Source organism: Coregonus clupeaformis, chromosome 19 (genome assembly GCF_020615455.1).
Source record: "Coregonus clupeaformis isolate EN_2021a chromosome 19, ASM2061545v1, whole genome shotgun sequence".
Lineage (NCBI taxonomy): Eukaryota > Metazoa > Chordata > Actinopteri > Salmoniformes > Salmonidae > Coregonus > Coregonus clupeaformis.
In genome coordinates this window covers 51,474,685-51,501,312 of record NC_059210.1, presented here as the reverse complement: position 1 = coordinate 51,501,312, position 26,628 = coordinate 51,474,685, and the positions used below count along the sequence as shown (strand labels likewise).

At 43.0% G+C, this 26,628-nt stretch overlaps 2 protein-coding genes across 5 annotated transcripts in view; one reads left to right on the top strand and one right to left on the bottom strand.

Annotated features, from left to right (window-relative positions):
• LOC121532240 (F-box only protein 31-like) overlaps positions 1 to 11,947 on the bottom strand; it is a 33,535-nt gene extending 21,588 nt beyond the window's left edge. For 2 of the 3 annotated variants that reach the window (XM_041838064.1, XM_041838062.1), the window contains exons 1-2: positions 11,422 to 11,947; positions 9,883 to 9,954 (exon numbers count right to left, since the gene is read on the bottom strand). In XM_041838064.1, the coding sequence (XP_041693998.1) occupies positions 9,883 to 9,954; positions 11,422 to 11,851 (502 nt within the window). In that variant the 5' untranslated portion in view covers positions 11,852 to 11,947. The remainder of the gene's footprint in view (positions 1 to 9,882; positions 9,955 to 11,421) is intronic. The other variant, XM_041838063.1, reaches the window with a different exon arrangement.
• Positions 11,948 to 16,223: 4,276 nt separating this feature from the next.
• Positions 16,224 to 26,628, top strand: part of fanci (FA complementation group I) — a 28,855-nt gene continuing 18,450 nt past the window's right edge. The window contains exons 1-18 of one of the 2 annotated variants that reach the window (XM_041838061.1): positions 16,224 to 16,547; positions 16,814 to 16,918; positions 17,237 to 17,309; positions 17,440 to 17,570; positions 17,758 to 17,911; positions 18,036 to 18,093; positions 20,094 to 20,135; positions 20,262 to 20,385; positions 20,493 to 20,578; positions 20,717 to 20,849; positions 21,107 to 21,184; positions 21,463 to 21,599; positions 21,828 to 22,011; positions 22,390 to 22,477; positions 22,650 to 22,780; positions 22,857 to 22,927; positions 23,173 to 23,287; positions 23,499 to 23,621. In XM_041838061.1, coding sequence (XP_041693995.1) covers positions 16,823 to 16,918; positions 17,237 to 17,309; positions 17,440 to 17,570; positions 17,758 to 17,911; positions 18,036 to 18,093; positions 20,094 to 20,135; positions 20,262 to 20,385; positions 20,493 to 20,578; positions 20,717 to 20,849; positions 21,107 to 21,184; positions 21,463 to 21,599; positions 21,828 to 22,011; positions 22,390 to 22,477; positions 22,650 to 22,780; positions 22,857 to 22,927; positions 23,173 to 23,287; positions 23,499 to 23,621 — 1,824 coding nt within the window. In that variant the 5' untranslated portion in view covers positions 16,224 to 16,547; positions 16,814 to 16,822. Of the gene's footprint in view, positions 16,548 to 16,790; positions 16,919 to 17,236; positions 17,310 to 17,439; positions 17,571 to 17,757; positions 17,912 to 18,035; positions 18,094 to 20,093; positions 20,136 to 20,261; positions 20,386 to 20,492; positions 20,579 to 20,716; positions 20,850 to 21,106; positions 21,185 to 21,462; positions 21,600 to 21,827; positions 22,012 to 22,389; positions 22,478 to 22,649; positions 22,781 to 22,856; positions 22,928 to 23,172; positions 23,288 to 23,498; positions 23,622 to 26,628 lie in introns of both variants that reach the window. The other variant, XM_041838060.1, reaches the window with a different exon arrangement.

The following is a 26,628-nucleotide window of genomic DNA, read 5'->3' as shown; positions in this document are numbered from 1 at the left end:
CACAGCATTCTGCAGCGATACGCCATCCCATCTGGTTTGCGCTTAGTGGGACTATCATTTGTTTTTCAACAAGACAATGACCCAACACACCTCCAGGCTGTGTAAAGGCTATTTGAACAAGAAGGAGTGTTTGAGTGCCGTATCAGATGACCTGGCCTCCACAATCACCCGACCTCAACCCAATTGAGATGGTTTGGGATGAGTTGGACCGCAGAGTGAAGGAAAAGCAGCCAAGAAGTGCTCAGCATATGTGGGAACTCCTTCAAGACTGTTAGAAAAGCATTCCAGGTGAAGCTGGTTGAGAGAATGCCAAAAGTGTGCAAAGCTGTCATCAAGGCAAAGGGTGGCTACTTTGAAGAATCTAAAATATAAAATATATTTTGATTTGTTTAACACTTTTTGGGTTACTACATGATTCCATATGTGTTATTTCATAGTTTTGATCTCTTCACTATTATTCTACAATGTAAACAATTGTAAGACTAAAGAAAAACTCTTGAATGAGTAGGTGTGTCCAAACTTTTGACTGGTACTGTATACACACATACATACTGAACAAAAATATAAACGCAACATGCAACGATTTTACTGAGTTACAGTTCATATAACTCTGTAGTGCCTTGCGGTCAGAGGCCGAGCAGTTGCCATACCAGGCGGTGATGCAACCAGTCAGGATGCTCTCGATGGTGCAGCTGTTGTCGTTGTTGGCTAATCACCACTGTCCTGAAGCTAACCCCAGTTAGCCTTGAGCTAGCCTCGAGCCAGGACCATCTCCCGGCTATCTACCTCTCTGTCAACCGGACGGGACCTCCTAGTGTTGACACGGAGCCCCGCTGATCCATCATGACTGGTCTGCCGTTGCGACGACCACGAATATCCATCTGCTAGCCCCGGCCCGCTAGCACATGCAATCAACAGCCGTGCCTGTGGCGTAGCAGCCACTGAACTGCTCCCGGACTTACTTATTGCTGTTCACTGGACCTTATGATCACTCAGCTACACAGCTGATGCCTGCTGGACTGTTCCTTTATACGGTACCCCATCCTGTTGATCTGTTTAGCCTCAGCTCAAACTTTCATTGCCATTACCAGCTGTTGTCTTAGCTCTCTCGAATAACACCTGTGACTGCTTTATGCCTATCTCCCATGTCAATATGCCTTGCCTATTGCTGTTTCGGTTAGTTCTAACTGTACTTTTTCAATGTAGAGCCCCCAGTCCTGCTCAACCTGTCTCAGATAGATCCTTTGTCCCACCCCCCACACACGCGGAGAACGGCTCAATCGGTGCCTCCAGTGATGCTATCTCTTTCATCTTTACCCAACGCTTAGGTTTACCTCCACTGTACTCATATCCTTCCATATCCTTGTCTGTACATAATGCCCTGAATCAATTCTACAACGCCCGGAAATCGGCCCCTTTTTTTCTCTGTACCCAACGCACTAGAAGACCAGTTCTTAAAGCCTTTAGCCGTATCCTCTGGTGATGTAGAGGTTAACCCAGGCCCTGTAACCCCCAGTATCAATCCTGCTCCCCAGGCGCTATCATTTGTTGACTTCTGTAATCGCAAAAGCCTTGGTTTCTTGCATGTTAACATCAGAAGCCTCCTCCCTAAGTTTGAGTTATTCACTGCGTTAGCACACTCAGGTATATCTCACTGGTCATCCCTAAGATCAGCTTAATATTGTAGATAGATTGTAACTTCCATCAATGTAATTGTCTGCATCACTTCCAATCCCCCATGTTTTTATTTATATATACAGTGGGGAGAACAAGTATTTGATACACTGCCGATTTTGCAGGTTTTCCTACTTCCAAAGCATGTAGAGGTCAAAAATCCAGAAAATCACATTGTATGATTTTAAAGTAATTAATTTGCATTTTATTGCATGACATAAGTATTTGATACATCAGAAAAGCAGAACTTAATATTTGGTACAGAAACCTTTGTTTGCAATTACAGAGATCATACGTTTCCTGTAGGTCTTGAACAGGTTTGCACACACTGCAGCAGGGATTTTGGCCCACTCCTCCATACAGACCTTCTCCAGATCCTGGAATAAGTATTTGGTCACCTACAAACAAGCAAGATTTCTGGCTCTCACAGACCTGTAACTTCTTCTTTAAGAGGCTCCTCTGTCCTCCACTCGTTACCTGAATAATGGCACCTGTTTGAACTTGTTATCAGTATAAAAGACACCTGTCCACAACCTCAAACAGTCAAACTCCACTATGGCCAAGACCAAAGAGCTGTCAAAGGACACCAGAAACAAAATTGTAGACCTGCACCAGGCTGGGAAGACTGAATCTGCAATAGGTAAGCAGCTTGGTTTGAAGAAATCAACTGTGGGAGCAATTATTAGGAAATGGAAGACATACAAGACCACTGATAATCTCCCTCGATCTGGGGCTCCACGCAAGATCTCACCCCGTGGGGTCAAAATGATCACAAGAATAGTGAGCAAAAATCCCAGAACCACACGGGGGGACCTAGTGAATGACCTGCAGAGAGCTGGGACCAAAGTAACAAAGCCTACCATCAGTAACACACTACGCCGCCAGGGACTCAAATCCTGCAGTGCCAGACGTGTCCCCCTGCTTAAGCCAGTACATGTCCAGGCCCGTCTGAAGTTTGCTAGAGTGCATTTGGATGATCCAGAAGAGGATTGGGAGAATGTCATATGGTCAGATGAAACCAAAATAGAACTTTTTGGTAAAAACTCAGCTCGTCGTGTTTGGAGGACAAAGAATGCTGAGTTGCATCCAAAGAACACCATACCTACTGTGAAGCATGGGGGTGGAAACATCATGCTTTGGGGCTGTTTTTCTGCAAAGGGACCAGGACGACTGATCCGTGTAAAGGAAAGAATGAATGGGGCCATGTACCGTGAGATTTTGAGTGAAAACCTCCTTCCATCAGCAAGGGTATTGAAGATGAAACGTGGCTGGGTCTTTCAGCATGACAATGATCCCAAACACACCGCCCGGGCAACGAAGCAGTGGCTTCGTAAGAAGCATTTCAAGGTCCTGGAGTGGCCTAGCCAGTCTCCAGATCTCAACCCCATAGAAAATCTTTGGAGGGAGTTGAAAGTCCGTGTTGCCCAGCGACAGCCCCAAAACATCACTGCTCTAGAGGAGATCTGCATGGAGGAATGGGCCAAAATACCAGCAACAGTGTGTGAAAACCTTGTGAAGACTTACAGAAAACGTTTGACCTGTGTCATTGCCAACAAAGGGTATATAACAAAGTATTGAGAAACTTTTGTTATTGACCAAATACTTATTTTCCACCATAATTTGCAAATAAATTCATTAAAAATCCTACAATGTGATTTTCTGGATAATTTTTTCTCATTTTGTCTGTCATAGTTGACGTGTACCTATGATGAAAATTACAGGCCTCTCTCATCTTTTTAAGTGGGAGAACTTGCACAATTGGTGGCTGACTAAATACTTTTTTCCCCACTGTAGTACATTTGTCATAATTTGGTTGTAATCCAGAGAGGTTAGAAAATGTATCTAGATCCTCTATGAGGCTGTGGAGTGATTCTAGTTGTGGATTTAAAAGAAAACATGAATCATCAGCGTACAATGACACCTTTGTTTTTAAGCCCTGGATATTATTGTTGGATCTGATTTCAATAGCTAACATCTCAATGGCCACAATAAATAGATATGCCGATAGTGGACAACCTTGTTTCACTCCTCTTGACAGTTTAAAACTTTCGGAGAAATAGACATTATTTACTATTTTACACCTAGGGTTACTATACATGATTTTGACCCATTTAAAAAAAATTGAAATGCTCCAGGCATTTATATATATAAACCCCTATGAATAGCAGGCCTGGTTTCTCCGATTTTCCATAATGTTCTATTGTTTCCAATACTTGCCTTATATTATCTCCAATGTATCTTCCATGTAAAAAACCTGTCTGATTAGAATGAATAATATCCGACAATACCTTTTTAATTCTATGCGCTATACATTTTGCATCACAACACTGAAGTGTAAGGGGCCTCCAATTTTTTTTATGGACTGGATCTTTATATTTTCCACTTGTATCCTGTTTCAGTAATAACGAGATCAGACCTTCTTCTTGAGTGTCAGATAATCTACCATTTACATAGGAGTGGTTAAAACATGCTAATAGTGGTCCTCTTAGTATATCAAAAAAGGTTTGGTATACTTCGACTGGTATGCCATCCAACCCTGGAGTTTTCCCAGACTTAAAGTCTTTAATTGCATCCAGAAGTCCCTCCTCTGTAATTTCACCTTCACATGAGTCTTTCTGTTTGGCTGTTAATTTTACATTATCTATAGAAAAAAATCTCTACAATTAGCTTCAGTTAGAGGAGATGGAGGCGACTGAAACGAAAAAATATGCTTAAAGTACCTTGTTTCCTCCTTCAAAATATAATTTGGTGAATCATGGGTTACTCCGTCAATTGTAACCAATTTCATTAAATTCTTTTTGGTAGCATTCCTATGTTGAAGATTAAAAAAGAATTTGGTGCATTTTTCCCCATATTCCATCCAGTTTGCTTTATTTTAATAATATATTACACTTGATCTTTCTTGAATAAGTTTCTCCATTTCTTTTTGTTTTTCCTCCAATTTATTCTGAGCCTCTATGTTACAGTTTTTATTGCCATCTATCTGTTCTGTTAGACTTTCTATTTCCTTTGTTAGTATAAACTCTTGACCTACATTGCTTTTGTTTTCGAGATGAGTACTGAATTGCATGGCCTCTAAAGGCACATTTAAAGGTGTCCCATACAATAAGGGGATTTGCTGTACCTATGTTATGTCGGAAGAAGTCAGTTATAAATTATTTTGTCCTAGTTAAAAATAAATTATCATCCAATAGGCTTTGATTAAATTTACAATATCCTCGCCCACGTGGAAATTCAGTAAGAGTAATGTATATGCCAATTATATGATGGTCCGACCGCATTCTGTCCCCTATCAACACTTATTAAAACTTTTGGTGCAAACGAGAATGCGATAAGAAAGAAGTCAAGACGACTAGCTTGATTGAGTCTCCGCCATGTATATCTCACTAGATCAGGATATTTAAGCCTCCATATATCTACTAGTTCTAATGTATCCATGACATTCACGATTTCCTTAATAGCATGTGGGTGATTGATTGTGGTGCGATTTCCTTTACGGTCCATTGAGCTATATAAAACAGTATTATAATCCCCCACCATAATAATATTGTCTTGAATTGCTTGCAGGGTTGATCATTTATTATATATATATATATTGTCAAAGAAGTGTGGATCATTATTATTTGGTCCGTAATTGTTAATGAGCCATATCTGTTTATTGTCCAATAACATATTTAAAATAATCCATCTACCTTGCGTATCTATTTGGACAATTTGCACATTCGGATCGTAATTACTATTAATTAATATCATCACCCCTTTTCAATTTCTTTGCCCATGGGAGAAGTATATTTCGCCCCCCCATTCCTTTTTCCACGCAACTTCATCTAGAATTGTTGAATGAGTTTCCTGTAAACAATAGATATTATATTCCTTCTCTTTGAGCCATGTAAATATTGTTATTATTTTGTTATTATCAGCTAAGCCATTACACTCCAGTGTTAATACTAAATTATATTTGTAATTATTTTGCACTATGGCCTATTTATTGCCTTACCTCCATAACTTACTACATTTGCACATACTGTATATAGATTTTCTATTGTAACTCCATATGTAACTCTGTGTTGTTGTTGTTTCCGCACTGCTTTGCTTTATCTTGGCCAGGTCGCAGTTGTAAATGAGAACTTGTTCTCAACTGGCTTACCTGGTTAAATAAAGGTGAAATAAATAAAAAATAAAATAAATACAGTGAGGGAAAAAAGTATTTGATCCCCTGCTGATTTTGTACGTTTGCCCACTGACAAAGAAATGATCAGTCTATAATTTTAATGGTAGGTTTATTTGAACCGTGAGAGACAGAATAACAACAAAACAATCCAGAAAAACAAATGTCAAAAATGTAATAAATTGAATTTGCATTTTAATGAGGGAAATAAGTATTTGACCCCCTCTCAATCAGAAAGATTTCTGGCTCCCAGGTGTCTTTTATACAGGTAACGAGCTGAGATTAGGAACACACTCTTAAAGGGAGTGCTCCTAATCTCAGTTTGTTACCTGTATAAAAGACACCTGTCCACAGAAGCAATCAATTATTCAGATTCCAAACTCTCCACCATGGCCAAGACCAAAGAGCTCTCCAAGGATGTCAGGGACAAGATTGTAGACCTACACAAGGCTGAAATGGGCTACAAGACCATCGACAAGCAGCTTGGTGAGAAGGTGACAACAGTTAGTGCAATTATTCGCAAATGGAAGAAACACAAAAGAACTGTCAATCTCCCTCGGCCTGGGGCTCCATGCAAGATCTCACCTCGTGTAGTTGCGATGATCATGAGAATGGTGATGAATCAGCCCAGAACTACACGGGAGGATCTTGTCAATGATCTCAAGGCAGCTGGGACCATAGTCACCAAGAAAACTATTGGTAACACACTACGCCGTGAAGGACTGAAATCCTGCAGCGCCCGCAAGGTCCCCATGCTCAAGAAAGCACATATACAGGCCCATCTGAAGTTTGCCAATGAACATCTGAATGATTCAGAGGAGAACTGGGTGAAAGTGTTGTGGTCAGATGAGACCAAAATCGAGTTATTTGGCATCAACTCAACGCGCCGTGTTTGGAGGAGGAGGAATGCTGCCTATGACCCCAAGAACACCATCCCCAACATCAAACATGGAGGTGGAAACATTATGCATTAGGGGTGTTTTTCTGCTAAGGGGACAGGACAACTTCACCGCATCAAAGGGACGATGGACAGGGCCATGTACCATCAACTCTTGGGTGAGAACCTCCTTCCCTCAGCCAGGGCATTGAAAATGGGTCGTGGATGGGTATTCCAGCATGACAATGACCCAAAACACATGGCCAAGGCAACAAAGGAGTGGCTCAAGAAGAAGCACATTAAGGTCCTGGAGTGGCCTAGCCAGTCTCCAGACCTTAATCCCATAGAAAATCTGTGGAGGGAGCTGAAGGTTCGAGTTGCCAAACGTCAGCCTCGAAACCTTAATGACTTGGAGAAGATCTGCAAAGAGGAGTGGGACAAAATCCCTCCTGAGATGTGTACCAACCTGGTGGCCAACTACAAGAAACGTCTGACCTCTGTGATTGCCAACAAGGGTTTTGCCACCAAGTACTAAGTCATGTTTTGCAGAGGGGTCAAATACTTATTTCCCTCATTAAAATGCAAATCAATTTATAACATTTTTGACATGCGTTTTTCTGGATTTTTTTGTCATTATTCTGTCTCTCACTGTTCAAATAAATCTACCATTAAAATGATAGACTGATCATGTCTTTGTCAGTGGGCAAACATACAAAATCAGCAGGGGATCAAATACTTTTTTCCCTCACTGTATAAGGAAATTAGTCAATTGAAATAAATTCATTAGGCCCTAATCGATGGATTTCACATGACTGGGCATGCGCACAGCCATGAGTGGACCTTTGAGGGCATAGGCCCACCCACTTAGGAGCCAGGCCCAGCCAATCAGAATGGGGTTTTCCCCACAAAAGGGGCTTTATTACAGACAGAAATACTCCTCAGTTTCATCAGCTGTCCGGGTGGCTGGTCTCAGACGATCCCGCAGGTGAAGAAGCCAGATGTCGAGGTCCTGGGCTGGCGTGGTTACATGTGATCTGCGGTTGTGAGGCTGGTTGGACATACTGCCAAATTCTCTAAAATTATGTTGGAGACAGCTTAGTGTGGAGAAATTAACATTCAATTCTCTGGCAACAGCTCTGGTGGACATTCCTGCAGGCAGCAGGGCAATTGCATACTCGTCAAAACACATATGTGGCATTGTGTTGTGTGACAAAACTGCACATTTTAGAGTGACCTTTTAATGTCCCCTGCATAAGGTGCACCTGTGTAATGATCATGCTGTTTAATCAGCTGCTTGATATGCCACACCTGTCAGGTGGATGGATTATCTTGGCAAAGGAGAAATGCTCAATAATAGGGATGTAAACACATTTGTGCACAAAACCTGAGAGAAATAAGCTTTTTGTGCATATGGTACATTTCTGGGATCTTTTATTTCAGCTCATGAAACATGGGACCAAAACTTTACATGTTGCTTTATATTTGTGTTCAGTATATATCCATACATCTGTCCATCCTTCTGTCTAGTGTCCCGTCTGTCCAGTGTCCCGTCTGTATCAGTCTTTCTGGTGTCTGTCCGTCTAATGTCTCTGTCTGTCTAGTGTCCGTCTGTATTTCCAGCGTTGAAACATTTTAGTGAACAATTGAAATACCTCTTACATTTACATTTACATTTACATTTACGTCATTTAGCAGACGCTCTTATCCAGAGCGACTTTACATGTGTGAGGTGGTTTCTAAATTGGTGGTAAAGAGAGAGAGAAGGGGAGAGGCAGAGCGGTAGACCATAGGGTCCCAGAGCACACACCATCGCTACCTCCACTGAGGGAGGAAGGGGCGGTGGGAGCACAGGAGAGCGAGGGAGATTAGACAGAGTGACACAAAAAGAGAGCTTGAAAGGACCTAGAGGTTCCAGAAATACCTAGCCTGTCTGAGTTGTAAAACAGGGTTTGTTGTCAACGACTACCCACACGAGACTACAACCTTACCCAACCTACCCCCAATCCTGTAAAAGCCCTGATAGTTTTCATGTCATGACGTAGATGCTAAGTTGGCACCATCTCCACCCCAAGGAGCAATTTCCTACATGCCATCTTGAGGTGACCCCTACAGCTACAGACAATTGAGTAAATTCCCAAAATATCAAAAAGGAATGAATATCCCTCGAAGGGTGCTAACCACTGGAAAGTGTTTAACAGCAGCCCCTGTCCAGATGAGTTCAAGGCTAGTCAAGATGCTGGAATTTAGAGGAAGAAACAGTCATAAATGGTTTGCAGAAAGTGACAGTATGTGGTATTATTCCTGGACCTACAATGCACAAGTGATCCTAGCGTGACTTGGTTTAATTAGTCAATGTCAAAAATATGCCTATTGTAGTCTGTAACTATGGCCCAGAGTTTTTCCAGGTCAGGTCACATGGTGTGGTCAGGAAAAACTCAAGGTCCCAATAATATATTTTGATGTTTGTAGTTAGAGTGGCTGAATCCCAAATCACCCCCTTCCCCTCGCCCCTCCATTTGCGCATTCACACGCGCCTTCGCCATTTGCACAAGTGTCCCAAAGCTGAGGGAGTGAAAATGATTGAGGGTGTAGGGGCTAATTAGACCCTCAGTTAGCCACTTCAACTGAGCCAGCATGGCTGCAGGCTTCAGAGCGAAGCGCTATCCCGACACACACTGCGATATGTTTGGAGTTTGCGCAATTTCATACAAAATAATGGAGCGGTGTGCCTAATTATAAGCCACGTGAATTTGTTTTTCTGATTTCGCGACACATTTAACAGATGAAATACCAGTGGAGGCTGCTGAGGGGAGGAGGGCTTATAATAATGGCTGGAATGTTTGATACCATTCCATTCAGGCCATTATTATGAGTCGTCCTCCCCACAGCAGCCTCCACTGTTAAATGGCTCCAAAAGTAAATGTTTAACTGTCACTGAGGTCTAAATCTTGTAAAACAACAGGGGGGTTAGTTCATTTGAATTTCATACTCATTTTATTATTTAAAAGTGGACCATGAATCGCATCATTCAAGTCAGGAGTGTGTCCCAAAGTTGATGGGTTTATTGATCCCCTCCCCACTCTCTAGAAGTCACCCTCGAAGTTTCGTAAGCAACGAGTTGGTAGGGGCGAGGGGGGGGTTTGGAATTCACTGAGAGACTCACATTTGGCATAGAGCTCCCGACTGGACACACCCACCACCTCTATCTTGCGCAGGTCTTCCCTCATGCCAAACTCTGTGGGAGAGAGATAGAGACACACTATAGAGATAGAGGACTCATCTTTGTATCTGTGCCATTATATAAATGGACTACTCCATTTTGAAGTAGTCAATTTACTTCTTCAGAATTGGCTGATCCCTCCTGATGACCCACTTGAACATGACTCCAACAGGGTCACCATGAGGGATCAGCCAATGAAGTTGGAAGTCCCACCCAGTTGACCACATTAAAATGGTGGAAGCCCTCAACAGCGCTGCCCATGCCAGCACGGCCTTTTGGCCACTAGAGGCCTCTATCATTCTCTATGAGACAGACATGTGACACTGAAAGCCAAAGTAGGTTGACAGTAGCCTGGTCAAAGCTACTTATGCATACAGAACTAGTGACCAGGCAACTGTGCAATACATGATGGCATGACAATAAAAGTCAGGCGTTGGCTAAAGCTGGGGTTCCCAAACTTTTTCACTCTGGGCCCCCCTTCCAGCATTGTGGAACATCCCGCACCCCCCACATCAATTTCTATGGGCACAAGCACTGTTCATGAAAAACAAACTGTTCCGTTTTAAAACGAATTTTCTTGCAATTCTATAAATTTTGCCATGTCTAATGTGTATTCATGTGATATTTGAGGTTTTTAAAATTACAACAATATCTATGGGCTAAAAAACCTAAATAAAAAAACATTAGCTGACATGGGCTAGTTGATCTGGACATTTCTGACAAGTTATAAACAGCTCTCTAAGGTATGCAATGAAAAACATGGGAGGGGGAACCCCATGCCCCAATTGCCGACCCACAGTTTGGGAACCACTGGGCTAAAGCGCATTCAGATCTAGCCCCCCAGGCTTGTATGAGATATGCACACCCCAAATGTCCAAAGCAATGCTGTAAGAAATGTAAATCCAATACATAGTATATACCAGGCAAATTCAAATCTAGACCTAGAAGCCAGTTCCACTGCTGATTCATTCTTCCCCTCTAATCAAGGACTGATTTGGACCTGGGACACCAGTTGGGCGCAATAATTATATGGTAGGTCTGAAAACCAGCAGTACTCCGGACCTCCAGGCTCCGATTTGAATAGTTGACAGGAGGTACAGCTACATTAACCAATGATATAATGATAGGGTTGCAGAAGACAAGGATGGTTGAGGCAGTGTCTTCTTTCATAATGGTGTGTTCAAAGCAAAGGTTGGAACAGTGCGTTGCATAACAGCAATCAACAAAGTTCCTTCTCGGTGCCCGTAGACTTGTCAATAAGAAAGCTTTCAGAAAAACCATACATTGAATCTCTCGGGACCAAAGCACAATGCATAAATAGAAACTGCAAAACAAAAAAGCAATTCCCAGGCCCTTCCTTGACCCAACCTATAGACTAACCTACGTCCCAAATCATATAGGCTACTGTCAATTTCCGTTTGATAAAACGCCACATTTCGCATAGGACATTTTAGAAGAATCATTGATCACTGCATTATTTACCCTCTGTGCATCGCCTTCTCCAGATGGTTTCCGTGTTGAGGATTTGCCTGAATGTCTTGCAGACGAGCGCCAGGTTTGGAAGCTCTGTGCCCAGCAGCGAGGAGAATATTTCCACCAAAAGCTCTGGGGGCAGATCCAAAAGGGACTGCGGGTTCGGTGGTCCGGTACTTGCACTGTGCCCATTCGAAAGTCTGTTGACATTTGCACGACCACATTCAGCAGTGGCTTCATGGGCCACACTCGGCCCTGCCGCGGCGGAGGGGTTTTCGGGGCCACCACCGCGGGTGACGGCTTGTGTCTTGCCCACAATCCGCACCCCTTCCTCCTCGTCCATGTCGGAGTCGCTTCCCTGGTCCTGCTGATTATGCCGCTGTCGCCGCCTGCACCTCCGCGACTGACCCACTCCGCAGAGCCTGGCACACACAGCCATCCGTAGTAGTCACCAAAGGGGCAACATTAAATCACCACAACAACTGTGCTAGCTGCAGTCTCGAATATCTTCCCTGTCCTTGCGTGCCTGGGCGGAAACCTGTGACGCAGAGTCGACGTAGCTACGTAGGGACTTCTCAATTGAATTGTCAACCAGGTTTCAACCAGATAAACGTGGATATACTGTAAATATCTATGCATTTATACGTGTTGTAAATGTATAATGGAATTTAGTCATGTCTGTATCTAAATAGAATTTACCTAGATGGGGGAAAAAATCGAGCCAGCCAGGAGCCAAACATAGAATCTTCTGATCAGTACTGAGACGCGTTATCAATTGGAGATCGCTCATTAGTCGAGTTTGTGCCACCAGGAATTAAGAAGTGTAGCGAATTTGGGGGGCATTTGCTACCAAGAATGAACCTGTATCGAATCCCGACACGGCTTGAATTGTTGTTTTGTATGCTTTATTTTCCTTTAGTGTGAAAATCTGAGAGTAGAATAGCATCGGGCTTCTTCCGAGAATCCTCGTTCCTCTTACCCCGTAAATCTGTCATCATCATCCATAACTTTTTATTATGAAAACCCGTCTCTTTTTGTCAAACTGCTCACCCTCTTCAGGATTCTAATTTATAGAAGGGTAGCCTAAATGTGTTAAGCCTAAACACCACAGGAGTTAACTTTTGTTTGTCTCAAATAAGAGAAATGGCTTAAACTATATATGTAATATCAAGTTCAAATCGAAAACGTAATGTTAGCTAAATTGTTTTGATTGTAAATTAAGGAAGTCATTGAAGATAGAATTGGAGGAAAACGTGAGATTGACAAATGTACTCTAATTGTTTCAAATCAGTGCACATAGCACAGAAGCAGGAAAATTAAATAGTTTATACAATAGAGCATTCAAAGACTGACATTAATTGCTCAAAATGTAATTAGAGAATTCTGCTGAGGGCTTTTGTGCTCAGTGTGAATTAAGAGGAAGGGAAGAGTACTGTTGAGTAATACATCAATTAAAAATGATGCTGTATATACAGTTAAATAAACCCCACAGAGAGACAAACAATTGAACACAAATAATTACAATGATATATAATTAACTGAAAATGGAGAGCGACTGATTGCTGGCTCCATCAGAATGCCCAGCCCGTAAGGAGCAGAGCACGGGGCTGACTGAGGGACAGCCGAGCATAGGTGTGGAGGTCAAAGACAGAGGCCCAGCCGGGCACAGGTGTGGAGATCATGAACAGAGGCCCAGCCGGGCACAGGTGTCGAGGGCATGGACAGAGGCCCAGCCGGGCACAGGTGTCGAGGGCATGGACAGAGGCCCAGCTGGTGGTGGAGTAGCCCGTACAGGAGCAGAGGACTGATGCGGGTAGAGGTGTGGGCTGGATGGTGGGATGGGACCTCCATGTAGTCCTCGAGTCATCTGATTGGCAGATTGCGTCACTCTTCATCAATGCCACCAAATACTCAGCATACCACAGAGCATTTTCAACCACCCACTTGGAGGTCTGCTTCCTGTAAAGGCTGAACTGCATCTCGTGTTGACCCAACAAGTGTGCCTTGTTGCTGGGTTGCCACCTCGGAGCAGTACATTCCTCCTGGCTCAATTTATCCGGAGATATAGCCCTGGTGTACTCTCTTTTAGAAGTATGTCTCCTGAAATGGCAAGCATTCTTACTGTCAAAAATCTAATAAAATGTAATCAAATCGTATTCGTCATATACACAGGATACAGTGGGGTGTAAGCAGTGCAATGAAATGCTTACTTGCAAGCTACCTCTCAACATAGCCCTTATGTCATACCCCTCCCAAAACAAATGCTAACCTCCCCTGTTATAGTAATAGTGAGAGGTTAGCATGTCTTGGGGGTAAGATATTTGTGCGTCTGTAACGTTCTCACTCATCATTATTCACAGTTCATCAGGACTATCCATAATCCACATTAATGTAGAAGTATTTAGAAACATATTCAATTCTTATTTACAATAAGTGTCTCCAAAATGACACATTATTTACCAGTCATTTCTATTGGGCACAAAATAATCTGAAACACAACCAAAACAAACAGCAAATACACCAAACAAGTTTGTAGAGTCACAAACTTGATGTAATCATTGTGTGCTAGGAATATGGGACCAAATACTAAACTTGACTACTTTAATAGACATAAATGAATTTGGTCCCCTAAAATGGTGGGACTATGTACAAAAAGTGATGTAATTTCTAAACAGTTCACCCGATATGGATGAAAATACTTTTAAATTAAAGCTGACAGTCTGCACGTTGTATCATTTCAAATCCAAAGTGCTGGAGTACAGAGACAAAACAACAAAACTTTTCACTATCCCAATACTTTTGGAGCTCACTGTGTATTTAGTTTGTATTCCAACTCTTTGCTTCTCCTGAGATAGCCGTTGATCATGACTCTCAGTTCCATTACATCACACAGAAGAGTCATTGGACGAAGGCGTCTTCTTTACGGGGGAGTTTTGTTAAGAGCCCCGAAACTCGGTCTGAACATGAACACGCATCGCCTACGGTACGGTTTTGAAAGCATAAGGACCTTATCTTTCATATCAGCGATAAATAATTTTCAAAAAACAAAAGGTTAAAATTATACTCACCTTTATAGGGTTAGTGTTACCACACAGCCATATCTCCATGTTACAGCGCTTCATTACAGAAAACAGACGGAAGACTGTCGACTACCTGTGCTAAAAAGCTATCTGCGTCTCCTAACACCTGTGTGTGAACGGAAGACGGACGCCACAAACATGTTGTCACTAAAAAATACGGTTAGCTGCAACTGTGTACAGTAAGTGTGTATTTAGCATTTGAAATTATTTTGATGTGATATGAAAGTAGAGGGATTTATGTTCCTAGAACCGTACCGGAATTGGGAATCAATCCACGTTTTGGCTGCCAGAGCCAATTATACACTTTAAAAATAACATTTAAGGTCCTTGGACTAAGGAGTAACATTAGGCTCCCTTAGTCCATTATTGGGCTACCTCTCAACAGTGAAATATCTAAATATGAACAATAGAAGTAACAACAGACACACAACAAGGCAAGTGGTAAATAAATATTAAAAGGTTTAAGAGTAGGAGTAAAACTAGCACTAACGATATGTACTATGAAATGTGCTATGTCAACAAGTAGATAAATTGAGCAGTACAAATAAATAGTACAAAATTATAGCAGCAATTATGGGAGTGAGTGACCGTGCGTACGCGTGTGCAAGGGCCGCAGCTTTTGTGGAGCGATAAGTAACGATGCTTTGTGGGTGACAAGTTGTCGATGTGTTCAGAGGGTCCCTGACTAAAGCCCAGGTTGGGGCAAGTACAGGGATTGAAGCAATACTGTTACAGAGAGTCAGTGGAAATAGTCTCTTAAGGTGCAGGTGAACAGCGGGTTCTGCAGGTGGACAGCTAGGCTTTTCAACCGTCTCATGGCCTGGTGGTGGATGCTCCGTTACAGTCTGCCAGACTGAAGCGGAGAGACAGTATATCAGTTGGTACAGCATGGCGCTTGCAACGCCAGGGTTGTGGGTTCGATTCCCACGGGGGACAGTATGAAAAAAGAAGAAGAAAAAAAAAAGAACGTATGCACTCACTAACTGTAAGTCGCTCTGGATAAGAGCGTAGACAAATGAGTAAAATGTAAAACAGGCCGTGGCTGAAGTCCTTGGTGATCTTCCGGGGGACAGTGCAGCTGCCTTTACAGGCGGTGATGCAGCCAGACAGGATGCTCTCAATGGTGCATCGGTAGAAGCTGATGTCTTTCAGGACAAGGCTCCCATCTGACAACATTTTGAAGATGGGCCATTCCATGTCTGCTATTGAAATAAGGGAGGGGGAGGGGGTGACAAACTATTTAGACAACCTGTCAAAACACACAGCTAGCTACTGTTACTTTAAGTACTGTAGCTAGCTAAATTGTTAGCCAACTGTACTAACGTGATGTAGCCTAATGCACTGATTTTACCTGCTAGCAAGCAAGACATTTCACAGATTAAGTGCATTTCTTCATATCTCGTCCGTCTGCTAACGTTAACGTTACCTTGACACGGTCAAATAAATTATCCAGCTAACACCTGCTAAACAACGTGGGAATATGCATATTTCAATAGTTAATATAGCTAGCTAATCGTTGGACATTCGGGTTGCTAAATTTAGCTCGTTTAGTTAGCTAGTAGCTAAATCGTTTGGTTTTCATTAAAAAATATATTGTAAAGAAATAGACATTTGTAGGCAGCACATGGTGGGCGTTCCATACACACACAGAGCCAATCACTGGCTTGCAAACATTGACAACAGGAAAAGGTTTGCTGGCGGGAATTTCGGTCGTCACTAGTTACCACAGCCACAAAGTCATTATTATGGTTAAACCCCGCCTATTTCTAAAAAGGATCTTCTTAAAATCTAGCTTCTTAAAATCTAACTTTAACCCTAACCACACTGATAACCTTATGCCTAACATTAAATGAAAACCGAAAAGGCAATTTTTGTTTTCATACATTTTTATGATATAGCCAGTTTTGACTTTGTGGCTGTGGTAGCTAGCTAGTGACAACCGGGAATTTCATTTTGCTGGTGACTCCGAAACGTTAGTAGCAGATGGCTTGCTAGCTACCGTGAACTTGTCCCAAAAAAGTTTAACTCGGTATCATACAATTAGGACCCGCAAAGGTATGTTCGACCAAAGTGGTTGTATTGTAGTTTCATCTGAAAGTTCTTTCAATAACTTTTGTCACACGACTGGACGCGATAGCTAGCTAGCCGCCCTAAGAGGTAACGTTAGTTAGCTTCATGCCAATGATTGTTATGAAGTGCAGTAAGTGGCAGTGGTGTACCTAGCTAGCTTAGTCAACATTGTTATAATTTAACACCCTATTGAACGTTGTGTCATACACTTTCTGATTTGATTTGCAGTGTATGTCTTCTTTGACCTGTAGACGTCCAACATGAGAGCTGACATGATGGAGAAGATAGTTTCGTTGTCTGGTGGAGAGAGCATCCCTGAGCTGCAGCAGTACCTCTCATCCCTGACTGATGACCAGGTTACCAGTCAACACAATTCTTCCCAACACCCGACAACACACTATTTCATAATCATGATAATTATGATAATGTATCTTGTAATACACATTATTAATTTGACTATATCTCAATAATGTATTCATTTAGACATTGTTTTACTACTTTGTACCTAACTAGATATCACCTAGTCCCCAGATCTGTTTGTGCCATCTTGCCAACTGTCATTGTCATGCCATGTCAATCCCATAAGAAGTTTCCATAAGAGAGCAGAAACAGTGGCAACCAGGCTAAACTAGTTAACCCACTCTTGAATAATTTCTGGGGTGTTTTCCCTCCAGCTGACCACCGTGGTCACAAACAGTGCGTTGAAGGGGAAGGACATTGGAGCCATGGTCAAATCCATATTCAAAGGTAACCATGTGTGATATAAAAAACTATTTTGACACCATGACCCATGCCGTTGTCATTGTCCCATGTTATTTCCTTTGGATGCCTCGGCAATGTTGGAGTATGGTGTCTCAAAGTGTGTGTGTTCTCTCAGGCTCTCCGCCCAGTTCCCCAGAGGGTGCGAGTCGCAGGCTGCTCCTGTACCAGCACTGCATCCCACTGTGTGAGTCTGGAGATCTCCAAACAGAAGTGGCATCAGACGTCATTGGACTGCTGATGCTAGAGGTACAGTGATATTTCTTACAAAGGTTGTTTTGCGCGGGCCATTAATTAGGCTATGCAGATGTATTTATTCACAAACCGGTGATTGGTTGTTTCTGCCATTTCTTTCATGTTTAAACTTAAGTAGTTTGATATTGATTATTAGACTCATCTGTTCCAATAACGCTGTCCCTGTATGTTCTCATCCTAGGCCCACAACCTGCCTGGCCCCTCCCTGGCACAGCTGGCGTCTCTCTTCGTTGATGCCATTAAGTCAGGCAAGATGGGCAGTGGCAAATCCCTGGAACTCTTCCCCACAGTCCTCACGGCCCTGGCTGCCACTGAGGCTCTGTCCTATGGGAAAGGTACAAAACCAAACTCAAAACCACAAATGCAGAAACCTGACCCTACAGAATTGTCTAAATCGTCTTCTGTACCCTAATTTCAATACCATAAATTGTTTTATTTTCTACACTGATATATCTACAGGTGAGCTCAGTGGTGAAGAGTACAAGAAGCAGCTCATCAACAGCCTCTGCTCCAGCAGGTAATAGGGGGGCAATTCCACGGTAACGGAATTGCGCTGAGACTCAGATTTTTCACTTACTATGTGTGCCAAACAAAAACCATTGATTTCAAAGTTGAACAAACTATACAACTCTATGCACAAGGACTATTTTGAACAATTTGACAGAAACGTTTACAAAAACACATTTACTGGAAGAACTGTGCAGATGCCAAGTTTGGTATCAGAATTTCGGTAAAATCTCACTCTGTTTTTTATGTGTCCACATTTTCCAAAAACAGTTAAATATCTGCTCTGAATTAAGATTCAACAATGTCTGCAGAGCGAATGGGGTGTCAGCTTTGACATGACACAATTGACTTAGAAAAAATCTATTTTGGTTATTGAACTACAGTAAGTGAAATGGATTTACACCTGGTAACGGAATTGCGGTAACTAAATTTCATCATGGGTCCCTAATCTGTACTACACAGAAATGCAAAATTATGGATATGAATGTCATTCTCTTCATGGTGATGTATCCTAAATAGGTACAGAAATGTATAAATATGCAATATCCTCCTTTGCATATTTGGATATTATTATACACACTGGCTATTATTTTAATGAGCTTTGCCCCCAAACAAGACGAAATTTGGTTGGTCCAGACCAAATCTGAACCAATCATAGATGTCTATGTTTCACAAGTTTGGACATCAAAGTTCAGTTGAGTACAGTACATTATATATAGTGTACTCAACTATAGTGTGCTCTACTGTGTACTATACTGAACTCTACTGTACTGAACTATAGTCTACTTTTCTTTACTGTACTCTACTGTGCTGTTCAAACTTGTGAACCCAACTGTGGTTTGTCGCTACTATGATTTCCCATTGTAGCCAATTCAATTGCAGAAAAATTACCGATTTGGTAACGGAATTTCGCATTTTAATCACTTAATAATTAATAAACAAAATTGATATCAGTAAAAACACTAATTGATAGGTTTACCTTCTCTCATGAGGAAGAGAAATTAGAAAATATCTTTGATAAGTGGGTTTTTGTTACCGGAATTAAGGCACAAGGCAATGTTTCTTAAACTTACAGAAGGCAGAAACATTTATCCAAAGTTAAATATGTGTTGATATTAGTTGGCAGTGGTCTTTACTTCAACATTATTGTGTTTTGATGTATTTTTAATACTTGTTAAGACTTAATTTTTTTCTGGTAGATGTTTTTCTAAGACCCATTTTCCATCTGTTTGAGCAGAAATCAAAGCCTTTGCTTATTCCAAATTTCTAGGATGGAAAATGGTTGAAAAATGTGTATGTGCAGTATATCCCAAACTCTGTCCTCGGGACACCAAGGGGTACACATTTTGGTTTTTGCCCTAACACTACACAGCTGGTTCAAATGATCAAAGCTTTATGTATTTAGATTCTCACGATTCTATAAATATTGCGTTTCAATACTGCAATTTTATTTCGATTAATTGTTCCAAACATATTGCTCACCATATGTCTGCTGCAGAAGGACAAGAGGGAGCTTTGAGAACACGAGTTTTGATCAGTCATTGAAATAAGTGCTGGAAACAAATTATCTCACTATTTAAAAAGATGGAGAGCAAGCTATGCAGGTACAGCTGACTAGCGCAAAAATAATATTGCGATTTATCGTCAAATTATATCCCGATATGTACCTCGATTTTTTTTAAAACAATGTTCCTGTCACTAGCAGGTAAGGTCCTGGGTTACAATGGAAATGACATTTAGTCAGCTCCCTCATGAGATTGAGTGACACTCTTCTTCTAAGGGTTATCATACACACTGTTAATTCAGATCCTGACACCAGTCTTATAATGGCTTGTGATTAAGGTGCTGTTATAATAGTCTCATATCAGAGCACTGTTAAGAGGGATATATTTCATGTAAGGATATTTGATGTAAACAGTTGGATGTACTTCAGGGAGACATGTTTGCTCACTGATATGGCACACAGAGCTTGTGGTCAATGCTAGACAAGTATTTGTTCTGTGTTTACAGATGGGACCCACAGTGTGTGATCCACTTGACCACTATGTTCAGGTAAACCTGAAAGACTTGAGCTTCACTTGGTTTCAATATTCAATTCAAAATGTTTGTTAGTCGATGAGTGCATTGGCACACAGTTAATGAGTGCATCTACACCCCGCCTTAAACAATCCTCTCCAGGGATGTGCCCTTGGCCCCAGAGGAGCTGCAGTTCCTTGTCGAGAAGGTCCTGAGGATGTTCCTCAAACTAGACCTGCAGGAGATCCCACCTTTGGTCTACCAGCTCCTGCTGCTGGCTGCTAAGGTGTGTGTGTGTCTGTTTGTATGCACAATATGTATATGTACAATGTCCTATATGTTTCCACATAGCTTGCTGAATTAACAACCTCTTGTGTTTATGTTGTCTACCAGGGCTGTAAGAAACAGGTCCTGGAAGGAATCATCAGCTACTTTAAAGAGCAGGATCTTCGCCAGAAAGAGGAACAGAAAGATGGAGAGTGAGTGAGCATTATGACACACCAATAAACCACAATGTCTAATTCAATGACAAGCTATGTGTGAACTGCCTTGATGAGAAGACTCTACGATCTCTCACTCTCTCACTCACTCACTCACTCACTTACTCACTCACACAGGAGTATGGACGTGGAGGTTCAGTCCATTCCTCAGGACCAGCTGAGACATGTGGAGGGCACAGCCATCCTGCACATCGTTTTTGCCATGCGGCTCGACCATGAACTGGGGAGGGAGTTCCTGAAAAGCCTTAAGGTCCCAGATACACTCTCACCCACCCCTTAAATAGAATGACAGTAATGATAAAGAAGGGGTGTTTTTGAACTATGGCATCATTGGTGTGCTGTTCATACTGCTTTTGGAGTGAGACTTTAAATTGTGTATAAATTGAAAATTGTTATTATCCAGATATTCAAGCATTCAGTCACCCGTATGTATGATGAATAATGTTCAGTATGGTGCTCAGACAGTATTGACTGTGTGTGTGTGTGTTTGGTCTCTGTCCTCTGCAGGGGTCCCAGGGGGAGCTCTGTCCGTTCAGCATCGCTCTGCTGCTCTCGGTGGCCAGGATCCAACGCTACGAGGAGCAGGTAGGAACCCAGACAACCTCCAATCACAAAAATAAAGAAAATGATCTTTCTCAATTTGTCTTTCCTATGTTCCTCGCGTCCTCTCTTTGCCTGCTTCTCAAAATGCATTGGAGTAGAAGATTAGAGGGGAAGGAGCTTGGAACTACTTCTCCAATGAAGAGACTGTACGCAAGGAATCATGGAAAAACCATTAGGGAAAGAGCCTCTCTCACCCTCCCTTCTCTCCAAACCCTCCCTGTCCTACCCTCTCCCTTCCCCCTCCCTCCCTGGTGGTGTAGTTGTTTGATTTCTTGAAGGGAGCGATCACTAAGTGCTTCAAGGATGAGCAGCTGCAGCAGGGCTCCAAGTTCCTGCAGGACCTGCTGCCTCAGCGCTGCAGCCTTGCTCAGATGATCCTGGCCACTGTCAAGAACAGGTCAGGACTCATATTCAAAAAGCCGTTTGGAGTAGGAGTGCTGATCTAGCGTCAGGTCCTCCCTGTCTATATAATCTTATTCATTATGATTTAAAAGAGAAAAGTGATACTAGATCAGCACTCTTACTCCAGCATCACCTCAGGGGGATTACGTGTGTTTGTCTACAGACACGTTCAGATACTAGTGTGGTAACTAAGGGCACTATCTCCGACCTCTGACCCATGCAGTGTGTTTGGCTGGGACCATGTGACCCAGGGGCTGGTCCAACTGGGCTTCATCCTCATGGACGCCTTTGGCCCCAAGGCGGGGCCGTTCGGGAAGACTACAACTGAGGGGGCCAACGCCACAGCCAAGACCCCCACACAGCAGGCCTGTCGGCTGGGGGGACAGGTCCTGTTGGAGGGCTTCAAGGTACGGTGGCTATGGCCTCATCCTCTGGATCATTTAATGTAGACTGATGATGATTAATGAATAGATTATATAAGGTACAGGATCTGAAGTGACAGCCACATGCTAGTGTCATTATACTGATTATGATCAATCTGTTAGTTCTCAGTTGAAGCACTATGTCTGATTTGGGATGATTCTGATCCCCAGTTGCCTTTCAAAGAGCTGATTTTATTATGACTGACCTGGTTAAACCAGACTGAATATTACGCTTAGTGAAACAATGGTGAGCGCAGAATTCAGTCTGGTTTAACCAGGCTATAATATTACAGTGCTGTAACAGGCAATGATATCTCCTGTTCATCTGATATTTCAACCACTTTCTTTGGTTTATTTGAACAGACGCATGAGCCAATCAGGGGTGAGATTCTGGAGCAAGTCCTGAACCGATTGGTCACAAAAACAGCCTCCCCTGTCACTCATTTCATAGGTAAATATACTTATCTTGTTCTCCTTGCGCTCTGATGGGCTAGGTGTATTTCTTTTGTTGCTATTTTGCATACACATGTCCAATCCTCTCAGATTTCCACGCGTCCAGACGATTGGGGCTAGGGACTGTTTCTGGATGTTGTCTGATTTCTCTCTCTCATCTACATCATCAGATCTCCTCTCTGACATTGTGGTCTCGGCTCCCATGATCCTCCTGGAGTCATCGTCCAAGGTGACAGAGACGTTTGACCACCTGTCCTACCTGCCTCTGGCCACCGTGCAGGGGCTACTCAAGGCTGTCCAGGTAACACACACACACACACACACACACACCAGTGTAGGGGCTGCTTGTGTGATCTCTCTCTCTGTGGTGTCCCTAGCCCCTGCTGAAGGTCAGTATGTCCATGAAGGATGCTCTGATTCTCGTTCTGAGGAAGGCCATGTTCTCCAGGTAAGTTCTCCCTCCCTCTGTCCTAACCAGACATAGCTCTGATCAGAGATGGGGTCGTATGTATCAAGCGTCTCAGAGTAGGAGTACTAATCTAAGATCAGGTCACCCCTGTCAATGTTGTCTTATTCATTGTGATGTAAAAAAACAAACTGATCCTAAATCAGCAATCCTACTCTGAGACACTTGATTCATATGGCCCCTGGGCTCATATTCAATTAATCTTTCCTTCCATGTGACCCCTGCAGCCAGTTGGATGGGAGGAAGTCTGCGGTGACGGGCTTCCTGCTGCTGCTGAAGAACTTCCGGGTCCTGGGTAGCATGGCCTCCAGCCAAGCCAGCCAGGCCATCTCCTCCAGCCAGGTGGAGTGTGTGTGTGTGTGTGTGTGTGTGTGTGTGTGTGTGTGTGTGTGTCTCGGTCTGTCTGATATCAGTGTCTTTATATCAGTACCACCACTCACAGTGACTGAGTGCACACTGAGTGTACCCCTGCACTTTCATTTATGTATTCAAGCCGTTATGAGGGAATTTCTATGGGTCCATTCATCTGTGACGTGTCCTGTCCTGTGCCCAGGTCCAGGTGGATGTCCACTCCCGCTACAACTCTGCTGCCAACGAGGCCTTCTGCCTGGAGATCCTCAGCAGCCTGCGCCGATGTCTGGGCCAGCAGGCCGACGTACGACTCATGCTCTACGAGGTCGGAACCCCCACACCACAATGTCTAACCTGGTCCCAGATCTGTTTGTACCAATGACCATCACAAGACGGTGACCATAGGTGTTAACAAAATGGCACAAAAAGATTTGGGACCAGGCTATACAAAGTCAGCTTTGGCTGATAAGTGTTATAAGACTGAATGTACAGTACATACACTATATATACAAAGTATGTGGACACCCCTTCAAATTAGTGGATTCGGCTATTTCAGCCGCACCCGTTGCTGACAGGTGTATAAAATCGACAGCCATGCAATCTCCATAGACAAACATTGGTAGTAGAATGGCCTTACTGAAGAGCTCAGTGACTTTCAATGTGGCACCATCATAGGATGCCACCTTTCCAACTAGTCAGTTCGTCAAATCGTCTGTCCTCGGTTGCAACATTCACTACCGAGTTCCAAACTACCTCTGGAAGAAACTTCAGCAACTGTTCGTCGGGAGCTTCATGAAATGGGTTTCCATGGCCGAGCAGCCGCGCACAAGCCTAAGGTCACCATGCGCAATGGTGTAAAGTACAGGAGTGGTGTAAAGCTCGCCGCCATTGGACTCTGGAGCAGTGGAAATGCGTTCTCTGGGTCTGAACCCTGCCCTGTGCAACTGGGTCCTGGACTTCCTGATGGGCCGCCCCCAGGTGGTGAAGGTAGGAAACAACATCTCCACTTCGCTGATCCTCAACACTGGGGCCCCACAAGGGTGCGTGCTCAGCCCCCTCCTGTACTCCCTGTTCACCCATGACTGCATGGCCAAGCAATTGAGAGCATCCTGTCGAGCTGTATCACCGCCTGGTACGGCAACTGCACCGCCCGCAACCGCAGGGCTCTCCAGAGGGTGGTGCGGTCTGCCGAACGCATTACCAGGGGCAAACTACCCGCCCCCCAGGACACCTACAGCACCCGTCACAGGAAGGCCAAAAAGATCATCAAGGACATCAACCACCTGAGCCACTGCCTGTTCACCCAGCTATCATCATGAAGGCGAGGTCAGTACAGGTGTATCAAAGCTGGGACCGAGAGAATGAAAAACAGCTTCTATCTCAAGGCCATCAGGCTTTTAAATTGCCATCACTAGCACACTAGAGGCTGCTGCTGCCTATTGAAATCACTGGCCACTTTAAGAAATGGAACACTAGTGACTTTAATAATGTTTACATATCTTGCATTACTCATCTCATATGTACAGTGGGGGAAAAAAGTATTTAGTCAGCCACCAATTGTGCAAGTTCTCCCACTTAAAAAGATGAGAGAGGCCTGTAATTTTCATCATAGGTACACGTCAACTATGACAGACAAAATGAGAAAAAAAAATCCAGAAAATCACATTGTAGGATTTTTTATTAATTTATTTGCAAATTATGGTGGAAAATAAGTATTTGGTCAATAAGAAAAGTTTCTCAATACTTTGTTATATACCTTTTGTTGGCAATGACACAGGTCAAACGTTTTCTGTAAGTCTTCACAAGGTTTTCACACACTGTTGCTGGTATTTTGGCCCATTCCTCCATGCAGATCTCCTCTAGAGCAGTGATGTTTTGGGGCTGTCACTGGGCAACACGGACTTTCAACTCCATCCAAAGATTTTCTATGGGGTTGAGATCTGGAGACTGGCTAGGCCACTCCAGGACCTTGAAATGCTTCTTACGAAGCCACTCCTTCGTTGCCCGGGTGGTGTGTTTGGGATAATTGTCATGCTGAAAGACCCAGCCACGTTTCATCTTCAATGCCCTTGCTGATGGAAGGAGGTTTTCACTCAAAATCTCACGATACATGGCCCCATTCATTCTTTCCTTTACACGGATCAGTCGTCCTGGTCCCTTTGCAGAAAAACAGCCCCAAAGCATGCCGTTTCTACCCCCATGCTTCACAGTAGGTATGGTGTATTTTGGATGCAACTCAGCATTCTTTGTCCTCCAAACACGACGAGTTGAGTTTTTACCAAAAAGTTATATTTTGGTTTCATCTGACCATATGACATTCTCCCAATCCTCTTCTGGATCATCCAAATGCACTCTAGCAAACTTCAGACGGGCCTGGACATGTACTGGCTTAAGCAGGGGGGACACGTCTGGGACTGCAGGATTTGAGTCCCTGGCAGCGTAGTGTGTTACTGATGGTAGGCTTTGTTACTTTGGTCCCAGCTCTCTGCAGGTCATTCACTAGGTCCCCCCGTGTGGTTCTGGGATTTTTTCTCACCGTTCTTGTGATCATTTTGACCCCACGGGGTCAGATCTTGCGTGGAGCCCCAGATCAAGGGAGATTATCAGTGGTCTTGTATGTCTTCCATTTCCTAATAATTGCTCCCACAGTTGATTTCTTCAAACCAAGCTGCTTACCTATTGCAGATTCAGTCTTCCCAGCCTGGTGCAGGTCTACAATTTTGTTTCTGGTGTCCTTTGACAGCTCTTTGTTCTTGGCCATAGTGGAGTTTGGAGTGTGACTGTTTGAGGTTGTGGACAGGTGTCTTTTATACTGATAACAAGTTCAAACAGGTGCCATTAATACAGGTAACGAGTGGAGGACAGAGGAGCCTCTTAAAGAAGAAGTTACAGGTCTGTGAGAGCCAGAAATCTTGCTTGTTTGTAGGTGACCAAATACTTATTTTCCACCATAATTTGCAAATAAATTCATTAAAAATCCTACAATGTGATTTTCTGGATTTTTTTTTCTAAATTTGTCTGTCATAGTTTACGTGTACCTATGATGAAAATTACAGGCCTCTCTCATCTTTTTAAGTGGGAGAACTTGCACAATTGGTGGCTGACTAAATACTTTTTTTCCCCACTGTATATACTGTATTCTATAATATTCTACTGTATCTTAGTCCATGCCGCTCTGTCATTGCTTGTCCATATATTTATATATTCTTAAATTCCATTCCTTACTTAGATTTGTGAGTATTGGGTATATGTTGTGAAATTGTTAGATATTACTTGTTAGATATTACTGCACTGTCGGAGCTAGAAGCACAAGCATTTCGCTACACCCGCAA